Here is a 12779-nt window from a genome sequence, read left to right on the forward strand (position 1 = left end):
TATTAGTTTGAGAGATTGACTCATCTAAGTCAGATTGAATCGGTCAATTCCAACAGAACTCGATTGAAAAAATCAAGTTTTATAAGATGTTGTAGGCTTGGTTTATTTGGCTACGAGGGTTATTATTGTCATTTCACTTGGCTAATATCAGGTGGTTAATGACAACTGGCAACTGCACTGGTTCATGACAAAATTTCTCAAATCCAAAACATAGAAATAATCAATCAGACTTATCCTTGAATAATTGCAAGAGTGGTGGGCCCAAGAATCTGCCATTGAGACGTGTTTAGTGGATGGATTCATAACATCACCTGTCCTGACTCCTGGAAAATACCCCTCTTTAACTACACCAATTAACTCAATTCAGTCGAAAATATTTTCTCCACCCAACCAAAAAAACAAAAAACAAAAAAAATGGACGTAGGAAAATATATTTCATTGGTAAATGTTGGCTTTATTCCATTACAGATTTTTCATCCAATACGTATCAAATATAGACATACCTCATCGATATATTTAAATGTGTTTGTTCAAGTTACTACTACACAGCATCATTTATCTACAGAGAAGATAAAACAAGTGGGAAATTTAGACTACGACTTCTGATTCCTATGGTATTTCACTCACTGTGATTCCTATGGTATTTCACTCACTGGGCTTGATATAGCCCCAACATGGAATAGTTGTACCATTTGCACTTGAAATGTGGGTATTTGACAGCTATGACACCATTAAAGAATCGTCCTAACTAGCTTGACATTACATAAAAGCTTACTGTATCCTTTAGGGGGTCTTCACTGCCTTCCTCAATTTCCTCGAAAACTCCCTGGCAAGTACTTTGTCAGAGAAAGTCAAAGGAAGCTCTTCATTGATGGTGTCACTTTGATAAAACCTGCCTGTGGACGTTGTATGATTTTTTGAGCTACCTTCACTGGACTGTTCAGGCGAGTTAGGCTCCTCAGGTATATCTCGATACAAGTGCTTGAGCATGAAAAGGGCAGTATCGTTATCCCGCCAGTAGTTTCTGTGCATCCAATAATAAAAATTAGCAAGGTAAAAAAACACAAGAGTAATCCCAAGATAAGAAAATGAACACGAAGTGGAGAATGGGTAAAGAAGCTTACGTATGGGAGCCGATCGCTGATATATATTGATGTTCAAATGTTTTATCCTGCATGATTGATAGGCAAACTTGAAGTAAATACAGATGTTATGATATACACAAAAAAGGTAAAAATAATACATGGAAATTGCACTCAAAAGTAGGGCTGTCTACTCAGTCCGGCCCCAAAAATAATTCCAGTAGATGAAATGTAGACCCCACTCAAAAACAAATTAATCTGGAGACCCAAGCCGATAACATAAATGGACTGACCCAATACCAATAGGATAATGGATTGAGTGACCCAACACAAATAGGATATATAAATTTCTAATAAGACGTGGAGGAATAGTTCTCTGAGGGACCTCAAGTGGCAAGTTGCATGGCTAAGGAAATAGGGCGATTGCATAAACCAATTGGTCAATTCATGTAAAGTAATTGTTGAGAGGAGGATGTTGAGAAAGTCAAGCTTCTAAAGGTGACTCATTCATTAACCCAAACATGTGAGGGGGAAGTACAATAGCACGGAAATCCTTAAGAATGAAACAATCTACACCTCTTAAGGATAAATTTTTTAGGAGGGATTTTTTTCTTTCTTTATGAATTAATAAATATGAAATAATATCAAACTTATTAGAAAATATATAACATGCATAATTACCCCATAATCGGATAAGGAAAAGGTTCTTTACAAACACTTACAAATAACGAAAACACAATCTAAACAGGCAACGTTGATAAGAACTATATGGAGACTATTCTGAACTCCCTAGTTATACAAACAAGAGTTTTTTTTACCCCAAAAAAATCAAAAACATAAATCATCCTTAAACGGCCTAGGAAAGGAAAAAAAAAAAATAATAAAGGACAATCCCAAACCCCGGATGTATTACTTTATCGTCAAAATAAACAAGTTTCCATGAGTCATCAAAACACTTGATCCTACAATGTGGATGCGATGCATTTCTCTTCAATTGTGTAAGGTGATGCCGATTAACTTAGTTCAAACATCCATATTTTCCTTTATGGTTTATAAAGAATTAAAAACAAATATAGCGGTCACTGTTGCCACCCAAAACACATGCCTTCTGTTTCCATTCAAATAGATTCAAATCATGAATTGTACCAAGTGTAAGATTAATAAATAAATCCCAGGATTTTTAATCCAAATGGATTCATACACAAAATTCAAATCATCGGACTATGATTTTTGAATTGTACAATTTTAACAACACTGCACGAAAGACGTTTTTATTTTATTTTATTTTATTCTTTTTGAATGAATACTCTCAAGAAGCCACTCAACACTAGCAACCATACATTAATCTTCTCTCCCAGATATATTTCAAGAATGACTGACAGAAAATGACGGGCAAAGATGCATCGAATCCACTCTGCGGTAGCCAAGCATTACCCTTGCAAATTTGGTGGAATTACAAAATTGTGTTTAGAAATGGCTGAAGAGGTGCCGAAGGTTATAGAGTGACTAAAAAATGGCAATAATACACTAAGAAAAGATCATTAGTTCTATATTTGCAAGAGTAAACTGTTCACGGTAGGTGAGGTGGAAGGGGTGGAGGTAATTGCGGCTTCTATTGGGTTCCAACCACGTATTTGGGCCTTCCTTTGGGGATGGGGTATACAAGTAAGGATATTTGGGAGCCGGTGCTCAGAAGGATGAGAAAAAGTTCAAGTATTTGGAAAGCTAAGGTTTTATCCAAATGAGGGAAAATTACTCCCATTAAGAGTACTTTGGCTAGCATTCCTATCTACTCTTTTTCGTTGTTTTCCTTGTTGATGAGTGTGGAAGTGCAATTGGATAGAATTTGCCGAGATTTCTTGTGGCGTGACAAAGATGGAATGAAGAAACATCATTGGGTGATTTGGAGGAAGTTATGTTTGCCGAAGAAGAATGGTGGATTGAGATTTCGGAATTTTAGTTCTATGAATTCGACTTTGTTGGAAAAGTGGCTTTGGAGGTTTGGGGAGGAGGAGGAAAGTCTTTGGAAGAAAATAATGGCGGATAAATATGGGGTGAGTGGGAATGGGTGGGAGAGTGGGCTGGCTAGAGGTGCGTTGGGGTGTGGAAGGGTATCCTAAGAAGACTTTGGTTACTTAAGAAATATTGAAATTTAAGATTGGGAGTGGGAGTAAGGTGAGATTTTGGGAGGATTGGTGGTGTGAGGATGGACCTCTTAACGATGTTTTTTTGTTGAAAAAGAACCAAGTTATCTCTCTTTTCAAAACTTTGGGAATAGGGTGACAAACTGGGACTTTGGGTTTAAAAGGACTTTTAATGATTGGGAGATGAAAACTTTAGGAAGATTAATTTTTTTTGGTGGAGAATAGCCACATGGAGGGCTCTTTGTACGATCAGAAATTGTGAGGTGGTGCTAGGGATGGGCAATTCACTGTCAAATCCATGTATGATGGCATTGCTCCAAAGAGTGCAACGTCATTTCCTCATTCTTTCGTCTAGGGTAGTAAGATCCCTTCTAAGATCTTGGACTTTATCTGGTTGGCAACCTTTGGGAGACTCTCCGCTATGGACCAGTTAATCAGAAGATGATTCATTTTTCCGAATCAGTGTTGTCTGTGTAGATCTCATGTAGAAACGACGGATCACTTACTCATTTATTGTTGGGTGACACATGACATTTGGGCGCATTTCTTTTCTTTATTCGGTTTAGTGGGTTGCTTTCCTCGCTTGGTTAAGTCAACTTTGGAGTCTTGGTTGTTTGGGGAGGCTCCTTCACGTCATCAAACGGATTCTTTGGTTCTTGGCACCGTTTGTGATATGTTGGGGTATTTGGAAAAATCGGAACAGTTGCACCTTTGAGGGGAAAGTTTCTATATTGGAAGGATTGGTTCTATCTATTTTGGCGCTCATGTTCTCTTAAAAGCAAACTTTACAAGAAATTTAAGGGATTTTTCTTTGAAGATTTTATTGTAAGATGGGATAGGGTTTGTTATTTGCCGCGAGACTAGCTTGTTGCTCGCGTTTCTTTGTTGTTTTTCCTTTCTTTTTGTTACGTCGCTTTTCTTTGTTTTGGGTTGGTCCCCTCGACCCCCCTCATTTTCTTTGTTTATCAATAAATTGATCTTTATTGATCAAAAAATATTTGCAATGTATCTACTATAAGGACAAAGCAACACCACATTGGTAGGATTACTCACTTGAAGCATGTGATCGATTCGACCTTCTCTATTCCCAGTTAACTTCTCAATCATGATTGAACCATATGATCTTTCTTTCGTTTCTTGAGAATTTTCTGTCTCTTCTACAATCCATATGCATAGTCAAAACATATAGAAATAGCGATATTTAGGAAATAATAGGTAAGAGAAAAGTTTCACATGCCTTCCATGTCATCTGTGTCTTTCGATTGGCAGGCAGTTAGCACTTTGACCTATTCAAACATTTCTAACGTTAAAAACATGAAACCAAAAGCTACACATGTAGATATTGTTTTAACAGGAATTCTAGAGAACAAAGGTTGTATTCAAAAGATCAAGAATTTTCTAGAATATTAGAAAGAATAAAGAGTGAGGCTAGCATGACTACCTTAGTAAGATTTCAAATTTTACTAAGGGTTGTTGGGCCCAGATGGATTGCCAGATTGGCAATCCAACACCACAACCCTCTAGACTTCATGTTAAATATCAATTCCAAATAAATATATAAATTAAAATTAAAATTAAAAATCAAGTTTGATCCAAAGTTGTGAAAATGGACGTCCACCAAACTCCTAAATTTAAAATTAAAATTCAACGGTTGACCTTAAAATTTTGTGAACTACATCCTTGTGGCATCCAATCATGTTTTTAGAAGCTACATTGAGGTGAGGTCAAGAAAATTTCTTAGCTTAGTCAGGAAAGTGTTTTTCAAGAATAAAATACCACTAGCTGAAGAATAAAAGTGTTTTTTTGTGAGGATGATCTCTATGGTGCTGAGATCATCATCCCAATCCAAAACTTCTAACCTGATCAAAAGTGATTTACAAAAAATGGATGGTTTACGATTCTTCAACTTGCAAACATGTGGTTAGAAGTTTCGGAATGGGCTGATTTTTGGTGAGGATGATCTCTTCACCATAGAGATCATCCTCACAAAAAATTAGCCCATTCCGAAACTTCTAACCCATATAACACAAAACACTCTGGCACAAAAAATTAGCCCATTCTGAAACTTCTAACCCATATAACACAAAACACTCTGGCTCTTGAATGCTACCCTATATATTATATGGGTCAGGTTATTTTGACAAAATCCTAGACTAACATTCTAGACAAAGTTTTGTCTTATATGGCTAAAAAGTTTCGAAATGGGTTGATTTTTTGTGCAATGATCTCTATGGTGAGTAGATCATTCTCACAAAAAACCAGCTAATTCTAAAACTTCTAACCCCATGAAAAGTGGTTACAAACTAATGGTAAAAAATTGATGGTTCACGATTCTTCAACTTATAAACTAGGGTTAGAAATTTCAGAATTGGCTGATTTTTTGTGAGGATGATTTTCTCACCATAGAGATCATTCTCACAAAAAATCAGCCCATTTTGAAACTTTTGGCCCATATAAGATAAAATGTTTTATGTAGAATGTTGTCTAGGATTTTGTCAAAATAACGCTACCCTATATCTATATATATATATATAGGGTCCCGTTCGGCACCCTAAGTTTTACCACACACCTTAACAAACGCGTTTTGTCTTACATGGGTTAGAAGTTTCGGAATGAGCTGATTTTTGGTGAGGATGATCTCTATGGTGAGGAGATCATCTTCACCAAAAATCAGCTCATTCAAAAACTTCTAACCCCATCAAAATTGATTTACAAAAAATGGACGGTCCACGATTTTTCAACGTGTAAACATGGGGCTAAACATTTCGGAATGGACTGATTTTTGGGGAGGATGATCTTCTAATCATAGAGATCATCCTCACCAAAAATCAGCTCATTCCAAAACTTCTAACCCATGTAGGACAAAAAACGTTTGTTAAAGTGTGTGGTAAAACTTAGGGTGCTGAACATTTCCCATATATATATATATATATATATATATATATATATATACGTATATGGGTCAGGTTCTGCAGCCAAAGTTAGGGAGCCAACACATCTGCCCCATATGACTTAAAATTTTCGGATTGGGCTGATTGTTTGTGAGGATGATCTTCTCACCAGAAATTGTGGACCGACGATTTTTTAACGTAAATTTGTAAACCACTTTTGATGGACCTAAAAGTTTCAGCTCAATCTGAAACTTTTATGCCATATAGGACAACATTGACTCCCTAACGTTGGCTGCCAAACACCACCCTCTATATATATATATATATATATATATTTATATATAGAGAGAGAGAGAGCTAAAAGTTTTAAGGGAAATTTCACAAATTTAAAGAATAAGGGATACTTCATTTATTTTTCATTAAATAATTCAAAATCATCTAGTTACATAACATAAACTTCAGAACGTTTAATATAGGTCATACCCTCACAGATTTTAGGCGGTTCACAACAGCTTGAGAATGTGCAGCTAGATCTTCAGTGAACTCCTGCATCACAGGGATTATGAACAAAATGTACTTTTATGTAAAAAACTACACGAAGGTGAAATGAACAGAATAGCAAAACAACTGGTCAATATTTTTCATTTATCTGAGACAACTAAAGCACATTACCTGAAACGCAATATGCAACCTTTTTCCACCTCTGTGATAAGGGATTATAACGGGGCGTTTGCTGATGTACTCTTTACAGATAAGTGGCTCTACTCTGTACGAAAGCCCACCCTAGATTCATATAATGTGTTCTCACTTCAAAATAGAAATTCATCATATTGAAAAGAAGTAAATGCAGTTCTCCTTGACCAGACGTGGAAATGACGTCAGGGGTGCACAATAAATGAATCCCACCTTGGGAACATTCTATTGAAGTATTCCCATTCTATTGAAGTAATTGACCTTGTTGGATCATCATAAGCATCCAACTACTAAACTTTTTTTCTAGACATTCTTCAATATTTATCTAGCCATCCAAAGAAAGATGTAGATTGGAGATGCAACAATCTAATTAGGTCAGATTTAGTCCTAGGAGTCAACTCCCAGGTGGGAAACATCAACTAATGGATTTACCCTTGTACATGGCACATGAATGCGCCAGAAGGAGGTTCACTGCCACCTCCCTGCCAAAAGGAGGAATGTACGCATACAGTTATGGACACAGATAGGAACAGAGATGTACTTATACTACATAAAAAAAAAAAAGATATGAAGAGAAATACATAATCTTTTCTTCGTCTTTTTTTCTTTTTTGAGACAAGCAAGAATATGTAGCATGAGAACTCAGAAAAAAATGAATTAGACGAACCTATATGCTACGGGATCAAAAGGGTGAAATATATTGAACATTTGCTGACAAGCTGGAATTTCCTCACTGATGGTTTCATCTTCCCAATAGTCTTGACCTTTACCTACAATGGAGGTACAATAAAAGAGCTCATGAGAATTTGAATCAATGAGTTTAAAAAATATAGGATAATACATGACAAATAACTGCTAAGAATCTTAGAAGAGCCATAACCATGTGACACCAAGAGAGGATATAAAAGTACAGAAAAAATTGCAGCTCCAACACGTTAAGAGAGATCACTTTTGAAGCACAACACGTGGATATTCATGAATTGGGGTTGAAACCGGGGGGCCAACAGTGTAATTTTCCCTTTATCAGCTTCGTCTAAAAAGAAACAACAAAAGTAACTGTGGCACCTAAATTTCGATGCCAAAGGGTCAAGCGATCTTCAGCAAAGCTGATCAATGTTCTATTGTGGAGGTGGGGAGAGAAAGACTTCGACAACCTAAATTGGAGGTAGAAACCCCAAGGTGCAGTGGAAACCATTAAGCGTGGAGAATACCAAAAACAAAAATAAAAGCATAAACTCAATAAAATGGGGACAAACAGTGTGGTAGGTTGTTTATCAGACTAATCCCACACTAACAAAAGTATGTTGTAACACCTAATTTTTTTATGAAAATAAGGATCAAGCAATATTCAATTGAATACTAAAAAGAAAGATTTGGGCATAGGCCTCACAAGCATACCTTTTTAAGTGAATACTAAAAATAGAGAAGTAACTAATACTAAAATAGATTCAAATTATAAAACTCCGCCTGTGTAGTGCTTTTTTTGCACTGCATTGATGGTTTCACACCTAGATAAAGGAAGAGGTTACGTAAGCTTGGCAACAAGTGTTCAAGCTTTGCCATCTCCTAACATGAAATCTAATCCTTTGCTTAATTAACTCATGCTAGCTGACAACATGGGATGCAACAGCACCATGCTATAGTGAGAAGTAGGAAAGGATTGGTTAGGGCATCCAATTAACAAAATTTGCGAATTTAGATTATAGCATTAAATTTGACATACATCCATGAACTATACCAAAATGTTTCGATTTCTACAAGGTCCAACGTGAAAACCATAAACCTCTTCTAATCAATTGATTTGTAGTTAGAATATTGCCCAATGACGCCGCCCACGTGAAGAATGAAACTTCGGATGGAACCGTAACTCCCCAGAGATAGGCCTCAAGAAACGGCAAAACACTTACCTGAACTATAGGCTCATAGAAGAAACTAATTGAGAAACATCCATCTCAAGACCCCTCCCACTCTCTATAGTCCTCACGGTCCATTTGCACCAAAATAGAATCAACCTGACTAGCTAGCAACAATCTCAAACTCCCAATAATTGAAAGACCGTTTAAAGCCAATATCCCAAGCACCATTGGCTCCCAATCTACAAATAAAACCAAAGCTTGGTTGTCCTTTCTTTTGAGAGATCTCACAAGGGGTCGAGAACTACTCCGTAAGGGGAGTCTCCCCACACCATCGATCCTCCCAAAAAAGCACCGGTTCCCATCAAAACTCTGCGGCTAAATGTGCTTGGGTGAGCTACCATCAACCAAACAATGCGTTGTGTTCTAACTTTCAAGGACTTAATGTCTACCTACCTAATCAAAACTATTTCTTTAACATGCATGGAATCTAGGGGCTAAGCATGGACTCAATAGATATTTTGTATATAAACAATGAGACAAAACTTTTAAACTCCTACAAAAACCTACATTGCAGCTTGATGGCTTGCCTTACCAATCATGCTCCTTTGTTGCTTTGGTGCCTAAGAAGTTGGGGATCATAGATATTGGAGACCTAAGACCCATAAGTTTGGTGGGTGTTACTTACAAGATCCTTTCGAAATTGCTTGCCACAAGGATTAAAGAGGGGATGGATGGGATCATTGGCCTGAGCCAGGGCGCCTTTGTGAGCGGGAGGGAGATCATAGATGGGGTTCTAGTTTCTAACAAATGCTTGGATTAGAGGCTGAAATCAGGGGTTCCAGGCTTAGTTCATAAGATTGACCTTGAAAAGGCTTATGATCACGAAAGTTGGAAAAGTTTTGAGGTACCTTCTAGGGGGATGGGGTTTGGTCACAAGTGGATTTATTGGATTATGAAGTGTGTTTCCTCACGTTCTTTTTTCATCTTATTAATGGCTCTCCCGGAGGTTTCTTTAGGAGTTCACGAGGCCTGCGTCAAGGTGACCCTTTATCCCCTTCTTGTTCTTGGTAGTGACTAAGGCTTTAGGAAAGATAATTGGTAAAGTGGTTGAGAATGGGGAATTGGGAGGTTTCACGCCATGTGCAAGGGGTCCATTAGTCACACAATTACAATTTGCAGATGATACGTTAATATTTTAGATGTGGTTGTGTGTGTTTTGAAGCGGTCACAGGGTTACTAGTGAATCTTCGTAAGAGCAAAGCATTCCCAGTGGCTCAGGTCTCGAACGTGGAGTTTCTAGTAGCTTCTTTGGGGTGTAATGTGGGTTCGTTACCTTCCTCTTACTTGGGCTTAACTTTCGAAGCATCCTTCAAGAACAAAAGCATTTGGGATCTGGTGGTGGAAAGGATATTCAGAAGATTGGGGTCTTGAAAAGCTAGACACTTTCCAAGGGCGGTAAGTTAACTCTGATTAAAACCGTGTTGGTTAATATCCCAGTGTGTTTCCTTTCTCTTTTCTCGTTGCCTAAGAGCGTGGAGTTGAAACTGGATAAAATATTTAGAAACTTCTTGTGGCATGATAGGGAAGGAAAAAGTAAACTACATTTGGTGAGTTAAAAAAATGTATGCACACTAAAGAGATAAGGGGACCTTGGGTTTAGAAAATTGGGAGTCTTGAATGGGGCTTTATTAGGGAAGTGGCTTTGGGGGTTTGGAGTTGATCGGGAAGGGTTATGACGAAAGGTGATTGTGGCAAAATTTGGGGAAGACATTTTCAGGTGGGAGAGTGGAGAGGCTAGAAGTTCTCATGGGTGTGGGGTTTGGAAAGCTATTCTTAAGGTTCTGCTTCAATTTAAGAAAAGTTCTTCTATAGTAAGAAGGGGCACCAATGTTAGATTTTGGGAAGACTCATGGTGCGGTGTGGGTTCTTTCAAAGAGAGATTCCCCTCACTATTTGCCATCTCTAGAAAATAGGGATCTCCCAACGGCAAACTTCGTGGGTTTGATATTGGTGGTACAAGTTGGCACTTAGGGTTTAGGAGGCTGTTTAATGATTGGGATGTACCGGAGATGTTGGAGTTGTTGAATTCCTTAGACAACATGCCAAGAAATTCGATAGGAGAAGACTCGAGAGTTTGAGACACTAATAGCAAAGGATATTCTCGGTAAGGGACTTTTATAATAACTTAAACAGGAGTGGGGGCCCAACCTTCCCACATGTAGTTGTGTGGAGCCCAAGGGTGTCGTTTAAGGTGGCTTTCTTTGTGTGGATAGTTGTGAAGGAGAAGATTCTAACGGTAGATCAGTTGAGGAAAAGAGGTTTTTGTGGCCCGAACTGTAGTTGCATGCACTTGTTAAATGAGGAATCAGTAAATCATCTCCTATTGCATTGCCCCTTGGCAAAAGAAGTGTGAGTTCACTTTCTCTCCTTGTTTGGAGTGGATTCTTGTATGTTGGGTATCGTAAGAGATGTTTTTGAGGAGTGGATTCAGTTTGAAAGTGAATTTCGTTCTTCAAAAATGTTGATAGGGAGCTTAACTCCGTTCACGATTACTTGGGGTGTATGGAAGCAAAGAAAAGCTAGAATCTTCGAAGTAAAGGAGCAGTCATCTCAAGAGTTATGTTTGTCGGTCCTTGGACTTTTGTTCTTTTGGTGCAAGATCTTTAAAGAGTTCAAAAGGGTGTTCTTCAAGGACTTCATAGTTCGCTGGGAATTTGTTTATAATCTGTCTTAGGCTTAGCTCGGTGTTTTGTGTTCTGTTTCCTTTTTCGTTTCTTGTGTTTTTTCTTTTTTGGGGTTGGTCAGCTCAACCTCTCCTTTTTGTTTGCTGTTTTTTTCCCCGCTATTAATAAAAAAGAAGGTAGGATCCTAATAGCAAGGAACCAAAGGTTTCAGATGTTACCAATCCCAATACGGATATTGCGGAGTGAAAGAAAGACACCGAGAGGAGATCCAACTGCAAAGAATGTGTCAACCTGATAGACAAAAATCAATGTCAAACAAGGATGGATAGAAAATAATAAGATGTTCAATGTAAAACAAAACAAATATTTTTTAATCATGTAAATAGAAGGAATTGTCTCATACAAAAAACAATATATGTTGATTAATGCAAGCATCTATAAAACAAAAAGAGAAAAAAGTAAGAAGATCAAATGAAGAGAAAAGGGAAACCTCATATATTGTTACCTTAAATGCAAGCTTTGTGTACTTGATATAAGGTGTATAACTCTTACTCGTAATATCTTGTTCTGGAGGGAGCTTTTGAGAATAGGACTGCTTTGGAGTATCAGTATCTAACTCCTTGTTACCTGCTATATGGTGGAATACCGCAGAAAAATCATCAAATACAAGCTCCTTTCATGACTAAGCACCGAGCACAAATAGAAGCAATAAAAACAATGCTAATCCGTGGACAAATTATGTGCTGGATGGACAGCAGTGCCTTGTGGAAGAAGAAGGTTTCTTTGAAGCATTCTAAAACTCAGCTGTAGTTCAAGTATTTGGCTTGAGGAGATGAATCAAGCTTGACATTTCAAATAATTGAAGAAATCAGGTTAATGATCACAATTAGACATCTTACAAAGCATTTACACAAATTATAATCTCAGATTTGGCATGGGTGAAAAGTGATCCATGACAGCAGTTACAAGGAGAAAGAACATCATCCAACCATTATGAAAAAACTTTAGAACAAGTACAATAAAATTAGAATTTAAAAAATATGGGTTAACCATCAAGCATTTAGTTGGTTGGTTGGGTGGGGGCACTACGAGATGATAAACTATCTATTTTAAATATTATATGGCCCTGTAGGCATCATGGTTCCTTAGCATCATTCAAAGCAGTGCCTAAAATAGTGTGCTTTGACACATATGCCTCGGTGCGAGTCACAAGGGTTAAGCCTAGAGGCTGAAGCCTTGGTATTACACTCTAATCTTGCAAGTCAAAGCCCAAGCCTTGTCCTAGAGGAGCAAGGCGAGGTCAAAGAAAAAAATGGCCAAATAAGTTTACTTAGAACACCTTAAACCTCTTTTCTGAGATTTATTTCAAAACGAATCTTTTTTCCCTACTTTTCTCATTTTCAGAGACATTCATTTTACTCTTACTTCT

At 37.5% G+C, this 12779-nt stretch overlaps 1 protein-coding gene across 8 annotated transcripts in view; it reads right to left on the bottom strand.

The window, feature by feature from the left end:
* Positions 1 to 421: 421 nt before the first annotated feature.
* The window catches only part of SGR2 (shoot gravitropism 2 (SGR2)), a 39669-nt gene continuing 27311 nt past the window's right edge, over positions 422 to 12779 (bottom strand). For 5 of the 8 annotated variants that reach the window (XM_086434565.1, XM_086434564.1, XM_086434570.1 and 2 more), the window contains 9 exons: positions 11856 to 11980; positions 11569 to 11641; positions 7478 to 7580; positions 6790 to 6883; positions 6601 to 6663; positions 4464 to 4512; positions 4280 to 4383; positions 1125 to 1171; positions 422 to 1024 (listed from right to left, as the gene is read on the bottom strand). In XM_086434565.1, coding sequence (XP_086290691.1) covers positions 784 to 1024; positions 1125 to 1171; positions 4280 to 4383; positions 4464 to 4512; positions 6601 to 6663; positions 6790 to 6883; positions 7478 to 7580; positions 11569 to 11641; positions 11856 to 11980 — 899 coding nt within the window. In that variant the 3' untranslated portion in view covers positions 422 to 783. Of the gene's footprint in view, positions 1025 to 1124; positions 1172 to 4279; positions 4384 to 4463; positions 4513 to 6599; positions 6664 to 6789; positions 6901 to 7477; positions 7581 to 11568; positions 11642 to 11855; positions 11981 to 12779 lie in introns of those variants that run through there. The other 3 variants (XM_086434566.1, XM_086434568.1, XR_015176479.1) reach the window with 2 other exon arrangements.

The sequence above is a fragment of the Akebia trifoliata genome, chromosome 3 (genome assembly GCF_017979445.1).
Source record: "Akebia trifoliata isolate Shusen 1 chromosome 3, ASM1797944v1, whole genome shotgun sequence".
Lineage (NCBI taxonomy): Eukaryota > Viridiplantae > Streptophyta > Magnoliopsida > Ranunculales > Lardizabalaceae > Akebia > Akebia trifoliata.